The sequence below is a fragment of the Phaenicophaeus curvirostris genome, chromosome 5 (assembly GCF_032191515.1).
Source record: "Phaenicophaeus curvirostris isolate KB17595 chromosome 5, BPBGC_Pcur_1.0, whole genome shotgun sequence".
In the NCBI taxonomy this organism is placed as follows: Eukaryota; Metazoa; Chordata; class Aves; order Cuculiformes; family Cuculidae; genus Phaenicophaeus; species Phaenicophaeus curvirostris.
In genome coordinates, this window is record NC_091396.1 from 17,032,276 (window position 1) to 17,052,702 (window position 20,427).

At 47.6% G+C, this 20,427-nt stretch overlaps 2 protein-coding genes across 3 annotated transcripts in view; one reads left to right on the top strand and one right to left on the bottom strand.

Moving 5' to 3' along the window:
* The first annotated feature begins 922 nt into the window (after positions 1-922).
* On the top strand, positions 923-2,398 carry PHLDA2 (pleckstrin homology like domain family A member 2). The gene is made up of 2 exons (XM_069857002.1): positions 923-1,427; positions 1,962-2,398. Exon 1 carries the CDS (start codon positions 1,018-1,020, stop codon positions 1,414-1,416), a length of 399 nt encoding a protein of 132 aa, XP_069713103.1. The 5' UTR covers positions 923-1,017; the 3' UTR covers positions 1,417-1,427; positions 1,962-2,398.
* A 1,425-nt stretch (positions 2,399-3,823) lies between these two features.
* The window catches only part of SLC22A18 (solute carrier family 22 member 18), a 65,916-nt gene continuing 49,312 nt past the window's right edge, over positions 3,824-20,427 (bottom strand). For both annotated transcript variants that reach the window (XM_069857738.1, XM_069857739.1), the window contains exons 9-11: positions 12,976-13,077; positions 9,142-9,262; positions 3,824-4,114 (exon numbers count right to left, since the gene is read on the bottom strand). In XM_069857738.1, the coding sequence (XP_069713839.1) occupies positions 3,927-4,114; positions 9,142-9,262; positions 12,976-13,077 (411 nt within the window). In that variant the 3' untranslated portion in view covers positions 3,824-3,926. The remainder of the gene's footprint in view (positions 4,115-9,141; positions 9,263-12,975; positions 13,078-20,427) is intronic.

Genomic DNA, 20,427 nt, shown 5'->3' on the forward strand with positions numbered 1-20,427 from the left:
TGTGTCAACTGTTGTGAGAGTGACAGAATGAATGGCTTACAAAGGGAAGGGCTTGCACATGTTTCTTAAATACCACTTCCAACCACCACAGACTTTACCAATTCCCCTGTGGTGTTGAGCACTGGCCAGATTATAATGAACTATGGTGTCTTCCCTGGGAGGAGAGGGTGGGCTGGGGAGCAATAAAATGGAATAAATGTGGTGATTACGGAGGACAACAAAAAGGGTTAGGAGGTCTGTGTTAACGCAAAACAGGAGAGGTGGGATGCCCTGAGGAAAGGATGCAGGAAGGGCTGATGAGGATGGCACAGAGCCCATTGGATGCAGGGCCTCAAGAGAAGCTAGTGGGCTTGACAGGTCCTGGCTGCGTCTCTTTGGGCAACTAGGGGCTGGCGCTCAAACTGGGTGCCCGGGAGAGGTGGCAGCAGCCTAACATAGACAGAGATTGGTCCCCTGTGCGCCAGGCGGAGATGGTGCCAGGGCAGATCCAATGTGGCAGAGGTAGGAGAGCCCAGGAACATAGGGACGTGGTTTGGGGAGCACTGAGAGTCCCAGGTGGAGATGGTGCCAGGGCAGATCCAACGTAGCAGAGATACAAGAGCCCAGGAGCCCAGGGAGGTGGTTCGGGGAACACCGAGATGCTCCCAGGCTCTGAGATGCAGCCAGGTGTGCTCAGAGGGGCAAGACGGGGGTCAGAGCAGCCTCACCCCGCGGGGGGGGGGGCTGGGCAGGGGGCATACCGCGGGGGGGGGCCGGAGCCGGGGCGCCTCCCGGGGCACCCCCCTCGCCGCCCGCGGCCCCGGGGAGGGGCCGGAGCAGCGTCCCCGCCGCGCAGGGCGCCCACGGGCGGGGGGCGGGCGGGGGGCGGGCCGCGCTCCGGGGGAGGCACCGGAAGGCGCCCGGCGCTGATTCATTGCAATAAATCGTTGCCGGCGCGGCGAGGCTCGGTCATCGCCTCCCGAGCCGGAGCCGAAGCCGCCACAGCAGTAGCAAGAGCCGCAGCCGCCGGGAGGGAGGATGAAGATGCAAGCCGAGGTGATCCGCGAGGGCGAGCTGGAGAAGCGCAGCGACAGCCTTTTCCAGCTGTGGAAGAAGAAGCTGGTGGTGCTGACCAAGGACAGCCTCAGTCTCTTCCCCGACGGGCACAAGCGGGCCAAGGGCAAGGAGCTGGGCTTCGGCTCCATCCTCAAGGTGGACTGCGTGGAGCGCACGGGCAAGTACATCTACTTCACCATCGTCACCAAGGACCGCAAGGAGATTGACTTTCGGTGCCCGGACCAGAGCTGCTGGAACGCCTCCATCACCATGGCGCTCATCGACTTCCAGAACAAGCGGGCCATCCAGGACTTCAAGAGCCGCCAGGAGATGGAGCAGGCGGCGGGTACCCAGGAGCGGCGATTGGCCCGGGCGCCCTGAGCCGCCGCACGGTGAGCGTCCCCGGACCCACCCCGGGCTTTGAATGGCTTCAATGCCTTTTATTTTTCTTTGTGGTTTTTTTTTTTTGTTTTTTTTTTGTTTTTTTTTGTTTTTTTTTTTAACTATTCCCTCCCCCTTGCCCCTTTCTGCATCTGCTCCGGGCACTCAGACAGCTTTAACGCGCTGTTTTTTACTTTTTTATTTATTTTTTTTTTATTATTCCCTCCCCCTTGCCCCTTTCTGCACCTGCTCCGGGCACTCAGACAGGATCGGAGGCGGCTCTGCTGCCCCCCAGACCGGGGCAATCGGGGCTTGTTCCTGATGTGGCCCCGGGGGTTTCGGTGGGAGTCGGGCTTAGGCAGAGCACTGGGATTGTGGCTGTTAGGAGGGAAATGGTACTTGGCAGCGATTTCACTAATAGTATAATATCTCTGAAATTAAAGGCTGAACGCTTGCTCTCTCTCTAAAGCCCCGTTTTTGTTTTTTTTCCTTTTCCCCTTGCTCGCCGTTGGTCTAACTAACCTCCGTTCTCTTGCTGTCTTTAGAGCATACCACTGGATGAAAAACCAGATCAAGTGTCTTGGACTGAAATGGGACAGGGTACCAATGAAGGAAAGCGAAGAAGAGAGCTGGAAACAGCTTGGTTTTCTCCGAGCCTGTTGAGGCTGCTGAGCAAAGAGCCCCGAGCTTTGCCTGAGATGCATTTAAAGAAAAACCAAAGACTTTTCGTAAAGGACTTCTAGCAAAGCGTCCACGTGTTTTGAGTGGCGCAGCTTTGTGAACGATTATCTTCTATTTATGAGACAAAAGGAAGATTCAACACTGACTGGTGGTGTTAAACGCAATTTAAATTATTTCTAGTATCTATATTTGTATTTATTTTGATGAATGTCTTTCAGCAGTTACTGGTCTTAATATTGCTTTTGCATTAATATGTCCATTCCAAATAAATTACTTGAAATGTTCATTTTTTATTACTATACTCTGGGCTGCAGTAACTTTTGTTGATGCTTGTTTGTGGAGCAGGCGGTGGTGTAGTGGTTTAAAAAGAGAGGGTAAACTCAGCTTTTTGGTGCCTTGAACTGGGCAGCGGGAGGTGGAGAAAGCCCAGATAACTTATTTGTGTTTGACTACTTCTCCTGACCAGGGAGGGAAAGTGTGTTAAGGTCCAGTTCTAGTCAGTGGTGGAAATGGAAAACCCTACCACAACTTGGGTAAGTGCTGCTTTTGAACTGCTTTCCCATACAATCGAGTAATGGCAGCTACACAAGGTGCAAGAGCTCCCTGTGACAATAAATCGGTGCTGTCTGCTAATGCCTCACATCCTTCCCCCACTCCCTGTAGCTTGGTGCTGTGCTAAGGCAAAGAAATGGATATTTAATGTTGGAAAAAACAGTGCTCAATGGGATTTGTCTGCTTTGCAACAAAGTAAGCTGAACTCCTCACTTTCTCCTTTTCCTCCACCTCTGCAGTCTCTGGTTCAAGTTCAGTTTCAATGATAACCAGGAATAATGGAGATAATCTGTTTCCGATAGCACTGGGACTTCTTTTTTTTTTTTTTTTTAATAAAACTGCTGCAGTTTACCTTGTGAGGCTTGGTTATGACTAACTAACCTGGGCTTCCTTGAGAGCAATGCTGTAGCACATGAGTCAGCTCTGGCAGTCAGGATTAGGAGCTTAGCAGACAAAGTACTTGCTGCTAATGCTCCAAAACTGGTAGTTTATATTGTATAACTTCCCTCTTCCCAATAGGAGTGCAGTTTTTGCAGGAGACTTTGTACTAGGGAAAGTAGTAAAGTGTGTAATTACAAGTAGCCTGTAGTAAGAACAAGAGAGGCTCAGTGCAGCGGAAGTAAAACTGGAAAGGGGGTTGCCCCCAGTTTCTAGAATCAACTGGGAGCCTGGCGCTGCAGCTATGCTACACTGGGGCTTTGCATCCTCCCTGCATGCTGCTGGATGCTGCTGCTGACTGGGGTCATGCAGAGGCAGAGCTGCGCATGACTGAATTGTGAATGCAGTAAACTTTTGGCCACAACATTCAAAAGCCTTTGGCCTCAATGCCTCTCTAGAATAAGAAAGCCAGAGGTCTATTTAATGCAGCAACATGATGCTCAAAACCGGATGTGTTTTACCTCAATTTTCCTTGGTACTAGTGCAGGGGCTGTGAAATAAAAAGCCAAACCACCAGAGCAGAAGCACTGCCTTCTAATCCCTAGTTTTGGTGAATCCAAGCAGGAATGCTGCCTGACAACAGTTGAGGATCTAGAGCTATTGAATGCAATGACAGCTACTGCTGCAGGGGGGAACCTGATATCTCTCAGGGTCCCACAGCCACCAGCTGTTCCAGCGCAGTTTCAAGGCCTTTGTAAACTGATCTGTCCCTTACTCTAGATGCAAAGGCAAAGTATTGTTCAAATGGTTTTATTCCAGGTCTATAGAATCAAAAATAAAACGCAAGAACTTCTTTATTTCTGTGGAAAATGTAAGGGAGTTACACCCTTGCAACTGAATTATTGGCTTTTCATCTCTCTTAGTGGGATTTGACTTTTTAAGAGGTAAATAAACAAACCTATATTGACAAATAATTGTAAATAGCCAAAGGATGAGACTCCAAATTGTTTGTATAAAACTCCACCAATGGTTGGGCCTACTGTCCTGGTCAAGGGTTGCACTGAGGCGCAAATCCCAAGCATGGTACCTAGGAGAGACAGGAGAAACATGCAGACGTTAGGATGAAGGCAGCTCTTGGTATGGGAAAAAAGCAAGCAAGATCCCCTTCATCCCTGATGGTGTTCCCCCATAGTAGTAACAAATTACTTTAAATAATCTCTTGTATTAATTCCTAAAAGTCCAATTAGGGTTCGTTAAGCCCAAGGACTCCTGGAGGCATAGGGGCTAGTTTCCACCATGAACCAGCTCAGCTCTTTACTGAGTGGTCTAGACAACTGTAATGCTGCCCAAAAGGCAAGTCAGTACTCAACTACTGCCTTCACCGGGTCTAAGGATGCCTTTGGCCCCAGAAGACAGTTCTGAGCATTGCACTCAGCAGGGCTGGTAGCTGCATCGGCTTAAGGATAGAGAGATAATTTCTAGGGTCATGTTTAAGACTTTCAAGCAAATCATGAAACTTCTTTCAATATCATAATTACCCAAGGGAGCCCCATACCACCCAAGCTGCGCTTGCCATTTATTATCTAGCATGGGACAGAGGAACAGCTCTTGAGGGCTCAGCAGGAGTGAGAGGCTTAGGTCTAACTAGATCTTTAAGAATAAATAAATAAAATCACAAATAAAGACTGAACCCCTTTGAGATACTCCCCATTCCCCCTCATTCCCTGCCCCCACCCCAGCAAAAGAATGGATATTTCAATTTGGATGGAAATGTAAGCCCTTCACCCGGCTGGGCCGGTTCCCCCTCCAGCAGCTCTCCCATTTGCATTGTTAACAGGAACCCAGTGGATGGGGAAGCACCTCCAGTTTGGCAAAGGCGGGCTTTTTTCCATGTGCAGACAGATGGCTAGGATGTCCCATGGGACGCAAAGAAGTCCCCCATGCAGCTGGTGCTCTCTTTGCCTTGTGGTCTTCATGCAGGACAGCTATCATGCTCAGGCGAGCAAAAAATACCCAGCTAGCTAAAAAATCATTAACTCCGCAACACTGAGAGGAAGGACAAGCTGGTAGCATACGCAAGAAGCTTGTGCCTTGCTCTGAAATAATTAAAATTGCTTTTTTTTAATATCAGTATGATTATTTGGGCTGTTGGGATCAATTTTCCACCAAGACATGCATTGAGGTATTGTTGCTGGACAAGGCCACCAGCATCTGGGAAGGAGGATGCTGTCACACATATAAGAAAAGGTGGAGCTGAGTGTGACTTTTCACGTGGGTAGCCATGGGGAAACGATCCTTGGCTCTCAGAGAGAAGAGGCAGCCAGGTGTTCGCGTAATGTCGTTCAGTGATTACTGGGCTTTTATCAGCATGCTTAAAATACTTGTGCAATGAGCCCAAGCCAAAGGCGTAGCCACGCAGAGAGGGAAATCTCCCAGGAAGAGCTGCTGAGTGCTCCTCCTGTGCATGGGAACACAAAGGCTATGGGTGGGACCTTGCCTTGACCCTTTGCCAATGGGAACCATCCCACAACCACCAAACTCTCTGGGCAGGTTTTGCAATTATTTTTTCCCCTCTAGGTATTTGAATTAAACTAATTACTATGTACAATTGCCAAACTGGCTCTTAGGATTGAGGAAGCACTTTTTTCCCTTCCTCTTTTTTTTGGGCAGAAACCAACTCTCTTAAAAAGCCAGGCTCTCCCTCTGCACTTCTTCAACACGTTGCAGAGAAAGATAATTTCTATTTAATGAGTTTAAATTAGATCACTCATGTCAGATACCCTCGAGCTTTGGGACACTGTAAATCTCATCTCTGCAGTGTGGCCCTAGCTCTGTTGCAGATCTGCTCATGTGATGGATCTAATCTAAGGCAAGATCTTTAACTGTGACAAGTCATCATGTCAGCAGAAAAGTTCCTGTGTTGCTTTGTGGAGCTCTGCCAAAGCACATGCTTACCTTCATCACGAATATCCCACTTTCTGAACCTTCACAGCCCTTTTTTCCTCCCTCCCTAGCTTTTTCCCCCTATACCCATACCTGCAATGACTTGTCCCAGCTCCCATCCTCCTCTCCTGCCCCATCCCTCCTCTCCTCCCACAGGTTTCAGATTTGGGTGCTGGCAGGTCCCCAAGCTGGGCGGCTCCATCCCTCCTCCCACCCTCCGCTGTGCTGGGGCATCCTATCTTACCCTCCTTTCCAACTCACATCCTGTTGCCACGCTCAGATGATGGTGCTGGCCTAGATCAGCCACATGCCCGTGGGGCAATCACAGGGCCTAATTTAACGATTAAGTCATTGCTGCCAGCAGCCACATTCAAACCACCAAAGCCCAAGCAAAGCTGGGGGGTTCAGTGATCTGAGCCCCACCTGGCTGCCAGCTCTTCTCCTAAGGTTTTCTGTCTGACATGTAAATATAAAACCATGAAAAGTGGACCTGGTACACAGGGAGGCTCTGATGGGCTTCCTCCCTTTCTCCCCTGAGGATGGGGGGCCCTGTGCAAGAACAAGACCTCCATTCTTGGGGAGGGACTGTGGTTGACAAGGAGCATTTGTGTGGATGGAAATCCCCCTCAATTCAGGGCTGCCGTCCCACAAACTCACACACCCAGCTGAACAGCATGTGCACGCAGGGGAGAATTTTCCCTTCCTGCCTTTGAAGATGAAGAGAGGGAAAAAAATATCAAAGGGAAATCAATGAAATCATTTCCGCTCTCTTCCTTTCAGAGCAAAGCTCCAGCCACAAGCAACAGCAAGTAGTAATCTCATCAGCCTCACTAGGAAATGACCTTCAATCAGTCCTAAAAGCAGGATGATGAGTGCAAGGAATGGTGCCATCCTACATCCCACTGTTCCCTTTCCAAGACACCTATTTAAAAGGCAAGGACAAGTGACTCAGTGTCTAGCAAGGGCGGACAGGTTATCCTCTTGCAACGCGCCATCCGTTCTAGCCCCACAATGAGACAGGCACCTGAGCTCAGCCCAAACTCCAACCCTTTGGAAAGCCTCTTCCTGGCCCAAAGTAAAACCTCCACAGGCTCCGCCAACCCCAGGCTGGCACGAACATCAGGAAGAGACAGCAGCAAGTCTCGAAAGTGAGGTTTCCACAAGCAAATTTTTAGTGTGCTATTTCCTTGCATTAATTAAAAGTTATTGCAAGTTAGCACTCAGGTTTTTTTGTGCAGTGACAGTGAGGCATTTTCATAAAGCCAGATTTCTATGCACGGATTTCTAACATACCAACAATACGCTCACTTCTCAGAGCCAGGCTCAGGCTCACATAGGAAGGAGTGGCCTTTTAGCTGCTGTATGGGTGGAGCAGCCGCTGTGGGGTGCCACCCACGGACAGAGATGGATGAAAGGCATTTTAATAGCTGCATTTCTGTGTGAGACACCCACGCTGCCACTGCTGCAGCTGCTGCGAAGAGGCAGTTTGTCGGCTCTGCTGTGTCAGGCATTCCTGCCTTCATCCCTGGCCCCTGCCCGAGTGCATCCAAAACAAATGCAAGACCATCAGATGCCTCTTCCCTTGGAAACATCACAAGGAGGAAGCAGGGTTTGAAAGGCAAGGGCCAAGGAGGAGCAGTGGACACAAGATTTTCCACCAGCATTGTGATCCTCTGAGCCAGCAGCATCCTGCCTCAGCACGCACAGTTTTGAGCCAGCTGTAACTCTGCAATTTGTAGCAGCACTTGGCATGACATCAGCCCAGGATGGATAGGCAGCAGAATGCCCTGGTTAGCCCATGGCTTTCCCAATGTCCCATGACCCCCTCGTGACCACCTGTGCTGCCTTGTGGGCTGTCCTGCCATGCAGAGACCATCCATCCTGCTGAGGCACAGGCTGACCTAACAATATACGCAAGCAGGGAGCAGGGTGAGGCAGCTAAACCCATTTTCATCTCTGAACGGAGCTTGCCTCCGGGCTTTGAAAGCCAAGCAATGCTCCCTTTTTCCTCACAAAGCCCCTTTGAGAAGAGGCTGGACAAATTCCCAAAACCACTTGGTGCCCTTCCCCTCTGGCTCTTCCTCCTGGCATGAACATTACTCGAAGTAATGAAACAGCAGATTTTCTTCCCATCTGAGCACAGGGGCTGTGACATCTGCAGTCCTCACCTCCCCTGGAACTAAGTGGTCCTCCCAAGCAGAAGTATCGCACTCAAAAGTTGTGGGCTCCCTGCCTTTGTAGGAGGTGCGGTGGTCAGGTCTACAAATAAACTATTGAAGTGACATTTAGAAAAGCTCTCAATCCAGAAGCATCTCAAAAGTGCTTTCAATACTTCACTAACGAGCTGTGCAATATATTAACTCCTGTTCTCAGTAGGGGCTGTGCAGAGGTATCTTGCTCAGATGGCTGCTAGGGAAGATGAAGAGTGTAAGCTGGCATCCCAGAAAGGCTGAGCTAGAGCAGAGAAACTTACAGATGAATGTGGCTTGAGGAGAAACCCTGAGAGAGCTTGAGCAAAAGACACCATACTGGGTTAACCAGGTCCATCCTGGGACAAACTCAGCAAGGCTCTCATGGTAGTAAAGTAGGCATATTTCCTTTGTCAACAGAAGAAAAAAAGCAGGTATAAAGATTTGTGGTCTCGCACTGCATTTCAGCCCCTTGTACAGAGAAATATAGCAACTCTTCAACTGAAACATTGCCAAAATGCAGAGAAGGGGGCAATTATTGCATCAGGCAAAACACATTTTCAAAAAGCAATCCAGAATACCCTCCTGCAATGCCCTAAGCTAAAAGGTGTGAACAAACAGCCCCTTCAGTCGCCCTCACAGTGGAAAAGCAGATTTTTTTTTTTTTTGGTGGAACATACGGGTTCACATGGAAAGGAGAGTTTGGGAGAAGCTTCCCTTACTATGGGTATCAGCAGGCGGCACAGGGTTGCAGCATGCTTGCTCAATGTTGTTCAAGCTCATCCTGTATGAGCCCCACCAGTCCCCATTCATCTGCTCTACTGACACCCACTGCATGCAACTGCCAAGCCAGATTTGCTGGGGAATTGGGCGTTTGCCATGAATGCACCCCAATGCTCAATAGCAGTGACATGAGATAAGACGCATCTAATGAATTGAAAAATGAGAAAAGACCAGTCTGATCTTTTTTGAGAAGTCTTACCAGTGTCGGAGGAGGGGACAGCCTTGGTGAGGATGCTGTCGGTGATGGTGTTCAGTGTGCTGAAGGCGAACACCAGTGGCACGGCAATGATGCAGTAGTGCCACACAGTCCTCATAAGGGCCTAAGAGACAGGACAAAATGGACCATGAATCATTACAGAGCACAAGTGGTGACTGTGGCAACCTAGAAAAACATCATGAGACAGAGCTGTGACTTAGACAAATTCTGGGAGCTACAACTGATCCATGATTGTGTGGCTTTGGCCATTGCAGGGTCTTTCACAGCCCACCATTTGTCTGCAGTGAATTATTCCAAGCATGGAGCACAAGTAGCAAATGATACCCTACAGTCTGGCAGCATGTTTCTCTGGCACTGCTGTGGGTATTTTTAGTGTCTGTGAATTAGTGACGTCCCCCGCGCTCCCCCCCAATCTTCTGTCTCTTGTCCAACTCCTGAGGAAATGTTGAACAGCAGATGCATGTGGTGTACTCCAGGAAGCCTGCATTACTTATACAAAACAGCCTAGAGAAGGCATTTTGGTTCATTATCATAAATAATTAAAACTAAACTGAGCTTGTCAAAATAAATTAGTGTGGTGCATTATGTAACAGTGTACCTTTGGGATTTCTGGTCCTGTTCTGCTGCTTCCTTGCTAATAAATTCACTGAATTCAATAATCTGGAATAGGTGTCCTGGCCATAAGTGAACATTAGCGAACATAATTAGGGAGAGTAATGATTTTGTTATTGCAGCTATTCTTAGTGAGGACATCCCTCCAGCTGTTTAATACTGAAACAGAAGCGGTAAAGCTCCCTAAGCCATGGGGCTAGAGCGGCTCTCAGCTCATTCATAAGCCTTGCTGCTCAAATGAATGGATTTCTCTGGGGCATGAAAAGGAAATTGCCCCTTTCTAGCAAGTCTCCTGCCCTCACCTGTGTCTCAAGGTGTGTTATTGCAGCTGGAAAACATCTCTGTTGCTGGTTTAGCCAGAAGTTTCATTCTTTGGTGTTCTCTTTTCTAAGATCTGGTCCCTGCCTCTTGGCTACAGAAGATGGAAAAGCCCAGAGACATTGCTCACTCATGATTAGGAAGTATTGAGGTTTATTCCTAGTTGCTCTCTAGATTCACACACAGCCAGGTTTTTCTCCTCGGAGGGGTTCTTTACCTGCGTTTTGGTTAAGATCTAGTCACTTCTGATTAAGGAACCAGAGAACAAAGACAGAGGGACAGGTAGTTGGTACATAAACATTCAGACAGAGGGAGAATAATTCCTTGCTAGGGCAAATGTCATTGCAGGACAACATTGCAGATCTCATGGCAAAAAACAGCTTTAACTCTCCCCTGCCTAGTACAAATTCCCTCATGGGCCGAAGCAAGTGGACAGGAAACAGCTGAGCTATATCTGTGTCTCCTATAAAACTAGGTGAGATGGCTTCTGGCTCCTGGCTCCTGACTCCCCTGGGATCCGGAAAGGATTGAGCCAGGCAGAACTCTGCTACGCCTTTGCTGGGAAGGTATCAATCTTTTTGACCTGAGCAGATCTGAAAGCGTTTTCAGGTGAGAGGCAGAACAAGGAGTTTCAGCAGACAGGGTCAAAAAGCAGCCTCCTGGGAAACACAGGCAGCAAAGCAGGACGAGGCACAGCAGTGCCTTCAGAGAAAAACTTCCCAGCTGCAACTGCCAAACACTCCTACAAGCCTGCCCACATGCTCCCAGCTTGCATCTGCAGATCAGACACTGGCTCTCCCCTCCTCTCCTTTTCCAGTTGCTACTGCGGAGCTCCCAGCCCACCCCTTCCTTTCTCCAGCTGCTGATTGTTGGGAACATCCTGCAGCTTCTTCCCAGATGTACTGCCTTCTGTCTGCCTGTCTGTCTGTTGCTGGTGGTGCCTGCCTTCCAAAAACACTTCAGCCCACCTCCTGGAGATACAAAGATGGGTTTCAGAGCGTCTTTTATTAACAGCTAGCTTTTCTCCTCACTTCTACCCTTTGAGGAAGGAATTTGCTTCATTTGGAGGCCAGATGCAGCAAAGGCACTGCAGGCGGGATGCTTCTCCAACAGTGGCTGTGCAGGATTAAAAGCTTTACACATTAGTCTTTGCATTTGGGGCCTGCTGCTGTGACAACACTCATCCCTGCCAAGATGGAAAGCCACCCCAGAAACGGATGTTTTCTCTGCAGCTGCTTGAACAGAGTACTTTTTAATAAGGCATCCCCAGTGAAGACGATCACAGTTGTATTTGCCTATGAATAGTTCTCATGGGAAGTAATTGCTGACCCTTGTCCCCAGGTCCGTGCTGTCAGGATGTCCACAGCCCTCCAGGGATGTTATAATTGCCAACTCTAAAACTATTTCCCTTCCCAACTTCCCTCCTTGCACAGCCAATGTCAGCCTCCCCATACTGGGGCATTAGTGCCTGCAAGCCATGCTGCTTGTCTTTCCTCTGCCACTGAAATTTTCTCTCCTACATCCATCCCTATGTTTCAGTGGGACCTCAGTGCACACAAGCCATTTACTTCATGTTGCTCCTCTGTCTGATTCCCATGTGACTACAATTTGGATCATGGAGACAGTCCCAGCAGCACCCTGTCCTGCACCAGGTTGGGGGTGCTCCATCTGGTCCCACCTAATTGCCCCCACTCAGGACCAAAAAAAAACCAGAGAGACCTACAAAGTCCTTTCTGGGCCATGCTCAGGAACATCAAGCCCTGTGCAGATGTGCTGTGCTAAGGTGGCACATGAATGCCAGCAAAAAACACATGACAACAGCCAGGAAGGACGTCCTGAGCATCGCACCACATGGCAGCATCTCTGTGAGCAGTGGTATCCCAGAGAGGAGGACTGCGCTCCATCTGAGGAATCCAGCCTTTGTCTGCATCCATCCTCCCTTCCCAGCCTCATCTTGGACAAGCAATTTAACTTCAGATTAGCAAAGGTGTGTAGGTGCCTCATCTCATCCATGCAGCTGGAAACCATGAGCTTCAATACCCTGCAGGATTTGGCCCTAACTTCCCTGTGGCTGAAGCGTGGTTGTGGGAATGACACTTATCCTACCCACACCGGTGGGAGCACTGGCACCCTGGCAGCAAGCCTTGAGGCTGAATCCTGCAGGGAACATAGAAAGGCTGATGCAGCTCAACTGTCCTTTGGGCCCATTGGTGAGCACCCTTCCTCCACCCCCATCGCGTGGCCAGAGTTATCAGTTCCCCAAGCACAGCTTATCTGAGCAAACACTATTACTGGCAGAGCTACCTATGTCAACTCAGTTTTACAATTACCATTTGAGATTGGCATCGACCCATGCAGACACAAACAGTAGTGGGTAGCATCACTTATCCCAAAATGGAGCAACAAAATTACTACCTTGGTACTCTGTCCCCAAATACTCTCATCCTGGGGAATTAGGCAAAAATAAAACCCCAGAAAAAGAGCACACAACCTCCACTGTCTCGCAGCAGCATACATCTGCAATGATTTCTACTCCCTCTTCATTTACCTTCTAGGTAGTTCAGGAAATGCAGTCGTTTACAAAACTAAGGGCAGGATTTCTATGCAAATCCAGTGACTCAGGAGGGACTTAACTAGTTTCTGTGTCAGATTTTTTTTTTTTATCCTTTTAACTATTGTGCAGCTCTTCATCATTATTTCGCATGGTGCTTATGCTGAGTGCAGGTCTGTTTGCACAGAGGTCCAGGATAGTTGCTTTCCCCCAAAGGACCACCCAGCAAAGCCAGTGGTGGCATTTCAAGGGGCAGAGCTTGCAGCCTGGTCTCACATACCTTGTGCTGCTGCATTATTAAAAGGCAACATGGATGATTTCATGCCGAGTCTTACCATGCCCAGGCCCACGCCGGCGAAGACAAAGATGCTGAGCCGGAGCAGGGTCCTCTCCGTGCAGTGGTTAGTAAGTTTTCCAACAACCAGACCCTGGACAACCTGGGAAAGAATCACACAAACACCATTACACCTGATGTATAACAATTTAAACAAGCTCAAAAGAGAACTGCCTCAGTGCTCGAAGCAAGTTAAAGGCAGCAAATGGGTTCTCCTGTTTTTTTTATTTTGGGGGAAAAAGAGGCCTCATTGATATGGCAAATGACTGGAAGACACAAACCATTATTTCAAGCATTTTGCATCCTAGTGATAGATCCATATTGTCATCTGGAAGTCTTAACTCAGGTCGCATGCTTGAGGTTACCATCACTGCCTGCTCACCAGCAGTGATTGAAACTTTCTAAAGATGCTTGTGGATACAAATGAATTTTATTAACTCATAATGTTTTTGCGAAATACAATTAATACTAAGGTTTTAATTCTTGCAAGTCCTTCCAAAGAAAAACTGTACATTTGTATGTAGAGGAGGAAAACGCCTCCTTTCCTGTACCTATTCTTGCCATTATTTTTAACTATAAATATACAAATTGTGTGGTTCATCATTTTTAGATAGGAAACATGTATGACTGAGATGCTAATACTCAGTCCTATCAGTACCTGCAGATGTGAGGGATGGGGAACTGGTTTTACAGATATTAAATAAAAATTAGGGGAGAGGCAGAGGGAAGAAGGAGCAAATAAAATCAAATCCCAGGAAGTATTTGGCTTTTTGAGCACTTTGCAAAGGTTCACACTTTTATTTCTGTGTTTGGCATCTCCCATGCTTCAAGTGACACTGGCCCAAGTGGACAGGAGAAGACAGAGGCTGAAAGACATCACTTTGAAAACAAACCCTGACTGACTCAGTTTCAGGGGAGAGACAGACAGGAGTTCTCCCTGCCTTGAAAGGATTTGTTTGATCCAAGAAAAAGAGCTTGAAAGAAAAAATGTAGCTCAAAAGGCTTTGTTTGATGCAATGGCTTTGTTTCAATGGCAGTCCAGCCTGGAGAAAACCTTAAGGCTTTGCTTGGACATGGACAATGCTATGCCAAGCTTAACTTTGCTGTGTTAGTTCTAAGAGTGAAAGCTAAACTAAGCTAAAAGGAAATGAGTGCACAATGAATAAGAAAGTTGTTAAAAAGAAAGTAACATCAATCTAAAAAGCAACTTAATTATTAAAATAAACCAGCAAAAATTAAATAATAGAGTGAAAATAAAATAAAGTTGACATAAAGAACAATAGCTACAAATCGAATATATCTCCAACAAGTTTCAACTTAATGTAAAGCATCAAAATTCAACTCTTCCATTGCTTCAGAGCACACACCATGTTTGACATGAGGGCACATTGCACCAAGCAGATACTTTGTTTCCCAAAAAATTCTCTTCCTGCTTCCTTTTTGTCCCTGTCCCCACTCTCAGGCAGGGATTGAGAGCTTGGTTTATGTGTGCTTAGCTGCTGTGTGATGGTGGTATGGGTCTTGTGTGTCTCCTGGGTAATGTCACCCACTGAGTGGCCTGAGGGACACTGGTGGACCTGCTGCAGTGTGATGCTCGGACCAGGCATGGGGCGACCTGAGTCATCCTGGCTGGAAGACCTGCCATGGACATGGGAGGAGGCTGATACCAGCCCCAACAGCTCCTACTCAGCGGGGGTGGGTGGAGAAGCCGCTGAGTAATGCTTCATTAAGCTGAGTGATACTAATGAAGAATCGTCATTAACTTTTTGCAACTTCCCAGTTCCTCCCACTAGCTTGCCCTGGCTGGGACTGTGCTGAGTCATGAGGGATGAGGGATGAGCCCCATCACAGAGTATGGCTTGACTCAGTGGTGGCATCACCCAAACCCCAGGTCAGCTCTGCTGAGCTACCAGAGGAAAGGAACTGTTCCTCGATTTGCCTGGACTTGAATGGCATGTTTAATTGGGATATATCGTGTAGGCACAGCCTGGTCCCTACTCTTCCTTGAATCATTGGGGTAGATCATCAGCAATGTCCCAGAGCAGCCTGGCTTAGTGGCCATGGCAGTGGTGTACCCAAAAATGTCTCCCTCACTGCATGTGAGCATCTAAGCACAGAGAACAAGAGCCACTGTAGCAAAGCCAGGCTCTGAGCAGGCAGAATCTGGTGACCAGCAAACTGGAGGCCATCAGGACCATCCCCAGAGTAAGCAGAGCAGGGGGATGGTTCTTGTGCCAGGGCTAGAATTCAGCATGGGCAATATGAGCACAGGGTAAAACACCACTGCTGAAACAACCAACTCAGACTTTTCCAAGGGCAAGCATCAGCCCAAGTCACTTGCCTTCCCTGTGGGGCTGAGCAGCCATCTTTGGGCTATACAGACTGCAGCCTCTGCACTGGTTATCAGCACTGCCATACTGTCTGCCCAGCATGGTCCTTGCTGATCCAGCCATAAGACCTAGGCAGGCAAGGACCATCACCTTAATTTTGGACACTGTAAAACACCAGTGCCTTGATTTTGGTGCTGGATAATGTTTTTAGTGACAAGAAGCTCTGCCCTCACTTCTGGTCTGAACTGAGACCCGAAAGCCCATTACTTCCAGTCTGCAATTTTCCCTGGGTGCACAGTCCCTGGTATGTGTGAGCAGCAGCTGCCTGCACAGGCACATTTGGGAAAGAGGAAGCAAACAGTGGATCATGGGCACTCCCTCAATTAAGGTTTTGAACATGTGCTGCCATTGCCAGGGGGCTGTGGGGGCATCCCAGGGCCATCACCACTCCCATGGATAAGCCCTGGTTGAATTGAATTAGAAATGGGATTTATCCTATTTTTTTTTTCCTGCTGGTGCATTTTGGTCTTTTTCCTTACATGCAACCTCCCATTGAGGTTGGTTGTGATGGGCCTTCCCCTCCTGCACTTCATTTTGTGTGGATGTTACTTGCCTTTGTAACCTGACTTCCTTTGAAGTCGGGGAAGAGCCAGTGTATCTGGCTGGAATGCCTTCTGTCATCAATAAACAAAAGGGAGAGGAAATTGTTTGCAAGTGAAATTATAGGCACTGCCTGTGGCTGTGTACACATGTCACAGAACAAACCAACTCATCTTTTTTTCCTTCCCCCTTTCCTTCTTTAAAGGCAAATAAGTCTCCCAGTAATAGCATAAGAAATGTAGAGACAGCCAAATTTCTCCTTGTCATTGTGCTGGATTCACCAAACTAGGGATTTGCTCCACTAGTTCAGCTGATCATGTAGAAAAACACTCTTTACTTCTATGACTGTATTTGACGTCTGGGAGAGTAGCAGCTCCTGTTTGCTCAGAAGAATCAATTGCCCATTTTATTATTAACCTCATTAACAAATTTCAGAAATACTTTGCAGGACAGAGAAGATTGTTGCTGTTTGAAGGCTTAAAGTGCTAACATTTTAGAAGACTTTTGAGTGGTGAAGCACTAGCCTTGCTGCATGGAGCCACTGCTGAGCAAGGCTGGCACCCACAAATAACTGTCCTCATTAGTGGAGGCTAGAGGAGTTAATACAGATGCTCGGCTGGTCCTCTGCACTCAGTGAACACAGGACTATTTCTACAGATTTCTCCCTCAGCACCAATCAAAAGCTTGATAGAGCCCAGCAACAAAATAAATACCCTTTCACCCAACAGCCTGGAAATGAAAAAGATGTGAGAAGGTTGGCGAGGCAAACGCAGCAGGCCAGATAATCTGGTAGGGCTTAGCAGAGAAGATGCAGGGCCCCATCCCTACCACAGATAGCATGATTCACATCAGAGGCAGCCTCCCACATGCCAGACTCATATCTCTTGCCTCTGAAATTGTGCCCAGCTGGCAGTTCCCAGGGTGAGCGTGGTGCTGGCTCGGGTAGGACACATGGGTGGGCACTGCCTGGGGCACAACATAGCGGGCAACAAAAATCATGAGGCTTTTCTGCACTGGCTGACGGTGGTGCAAAACCTTGAGTGGGGGGAAAATAGAATTGTTACACTGACACGGTGATGCCAGAAAGCGCTTGAGAAGCAGTTGGGGTCTTGCAGAGGAGCAGGAGGGCAGTGGGACTGGAAGGAGAGCTGGTGGTGAGGACCAGACTGCTGAAGACAGCACTTTGTCAAATAGGGGGAAGACTGTGTGTTTTGCAAACTCCAACTTTCTTTCCCCCTCCAACCTGCCTCCCTCCACAGATTTAAATCCTTCAAAGCCAGGAAACTGGAGAACTTTCTGTTTGTTGTTGCAAGGTCCTTTCACCAAGTGGGTTTTCCCCCTAGGCCTACCTGGCTGTAATTAAATCCCTGTCTCTTTAATTATCTCTTTTGCTGTGCAAGGGAAAAAATAAAAAAGCAAGAGGACAGACTAGTGATAAGATGATACGCAATGTAAATCTCTCCTCCAGGAATCTCTCTCATCTTTTCAGGATCACTCCGTAGGAACTTGTCCCTCCAGAAGCTGCACAGCTAGAGGTGGAGTTTGTATAACAATATGAATTTAAACACAGTAAATAGAATAGATGTCTTATGATTTCTTGATCCTCAGGGTAATAAATATCTACCCCTTTGTCCCACCCAGATTTTTTGTTTGGTGCATTTTGCTTTGGTGTTTTGGAGAAAAAGTCCTTAAAGGAAAGCTTCCCCCACCTCCTCCCGTGGTTTGAAATCTAAGCATCAGATGTGACTGTAGATATCAACGAGGGACTCCAGGTATTTCACTTGCCTAATCCTCCGGCTGCATTTTCCAAGACAGATACCATGCCTGGAAGTTCTCCATGCTATTGTGCTCACAACTCCAAAAAAAAGCCAGAGTGTAGGCCCTCTTCTGCCCATTAGGCAGCATTAAAATCTTTTAAATTGTTATGAAATTAATTATTCTCTGGAGGGAGATTGAATTACATTCACTCTGAGGGAAATGTCATTTGCATGGCTTCTGAGGTGAGAGGACTCTGGAAGCCTAGCTCCAAAGGATTGCAACCCTGCTAGGCTCTCACACCTCTTGCCTGGAGACCCATCTGGGGTCAGATAAAAATGCTTCAAACATATCATGAGCAAGGGAATGTCTGCAACACAAGATGCCCGACACAGAGGTACCCCTCCTGCTTGTCTGCCTTTCCCTCCTCATTTTGTTATCTCTCACCTGATTCCTCCTCCTTGACTCATGGTGGTACAGTCCCAGCTCATCAGACATCCCCACTCTATCAGGCTGCTTCAAGTATCGCTGCAGAGACCTGGCTTGCTTGAATTACTAGCACTGGAGTAAAGGGTGACCGTACTGTGGGTAGCCTACTCAGCGAAGGGGAGAGGCTGCTGAGGATGCCTCATGCCGTAAGCAGTGGTCATTGGCATAGTATAGCATTGTAAAGACAAAACCCATCACCAGCACCAGCTGAGACACTTCACTGCTGGCAAGTGCCATGAACCCTTCCCGTGTGGACAGAGCTGATGCTTAGCAAGGGAGAAAGCAAGGGAGGTGCTCTGGAGAGTGACCAGCCGAAGGTCATGAGGGTCCTGGGCTCCAGAAAACAGCCCCAAATCCACCTTCTAAACCCACAAGGATCCTCTCAGACTGGGCGTCGGGTGCCCATCCTAATGCTGGGGTCCTGCAGGGTCATAAGATGAGACCGAGGTGCTCCAGATGTGATCCCTAAGGAGGGCTGCCTGAAATAGCAGGGTGGCTAACACCCTTCATCTGCAAAGGTGGCAAATGTTGGTGTTTCTGTGCTGATTTCATGCAGAGCTGTCTGAGATACCAACAAAGTACTTGAGTTGCCTACTTAAAATTAGGTGGACTCACACAAAGCTATTCAAAATCTCCTCTGTAGGTGCTTTGCAGCTGGCTTGAAGGGGAGGAATGGTGAGAAACAGAGATGTTTACAGAGCATTGGCCACTTCTCACCACAGTAGGTTAAATGAAGCTGAGAAGCTGAAAAATTAGGTTAAGCAATTGAGGCATAATAACCTTGGGGTGGGAGAGGAAAGTGGGAAGAAACCATTGCTATCTGAGCCATCTGGGGATTGCTTGGGGCTGGGAAAGGGGTCTGCAACTTCACCTTCTGTGAAAGAGGAAGATGTTCATTTTGAGAAGATTTCATTTAAAAAAGAGAAACTACAATAAGTCAAAGAAATAATATTACTGAAAATTCCCAGGAATTAGGAAACCATACAATGCTTTTGTCAGCATATGACTTGTGGGCAAGAGATAAGTCTTGCTCACTGTGCTGTTTCCTATGCATCTCTGAAGCTGCTTAGTGCACGCACCATGTCTGGGTGTAGGTGAGACCCTGGGACATGGTGCTGGGCATATCAGCCCTCTGTGCTGTGCAACCACCCAGATATCATCTTTAGTGTCTACAAGGAGGTTTAAAGTAAACAGAACATGGTTCAATTCTTATTTTCCCTTTTATTTGTGTGACATCTGCTCCATCTATAAAAGTCCTTAAACACGACCCATTTTCAGGTCCAGGGAAAGATGCTTATGAGGAGGACATTTCCTCTACAAGGAGGGCTCAGAGCAAGTCCAGGAGAATAAGAAAACTTTACAATGTTTGGAAAGGCAAACTAGCGAATGAGATATCAAAGCTGAGGATCTGTTTGATTAATTTAATTGAAAAGGACATTATATTCCTTATGAATAAAGCTATAATTTACTCAGTGAAGTGGGGAAGCCAGTCAGCAGATATTAATCACCATTCACCCATCCAGACTCAAGGAATTTGCTTGCACCTTAATCTGCATTTATATCTCCAGCAGTATCAATTCACTGTATGGCAGAAACAAATGCATCTGAAATGCCAGCTTAGGCAAGACAAAGGCAAACAAGCAGCTCTGGGGCTCAGCAGGACAGAACCGGCACTTGTTGTATTCCCTGCATACATCTCCCACTGCAGGAACCCCAAAAGAAAACAGTCATAAAACATTAACCCAGTCACTATCTGCAAGAGATATCTTTGGGTGGCCCTAGCCAGAGACCTGATCTGAAAGTAAAGGCACAAATTCTAATGTTTTACAGTAATTTAAAAGCTAGATGATGACAGTACTGTTTGGACCAGTTAAGAATCTGTTCCTGCATAAACCAGAGTAGAGCTGTGAATCACCAGTGAGAGCAGAAAGAATGAGTGATATAGCAGAAAGCAGTACTTTGCAAGCTCTCGGGTGAGATGGCTTTTGCTGCCACCAGGGATCAGGTACCCTGTTTTTTTAAAAAAACAAAGCTTTTCCTCTTCTTCCCTTGCTGGTATTCTGAGAGCAAACCCCAATGCACCATCATGAAGAAAAGTTTGTACCCTACCACTTTACTCTGATATTTTGATGTCCAGATTCATGAGTTGTAGAATATGCATAACAACATAGACAGAAACTGCACAGATAGATGAAAGAAAACTTCCTGGCTGACAAAAGCTAGTTTCTTTGCCAAGTGTCCTGAGGCAAAGATCCCCAGCAAAGTAGATGCTGCACCTG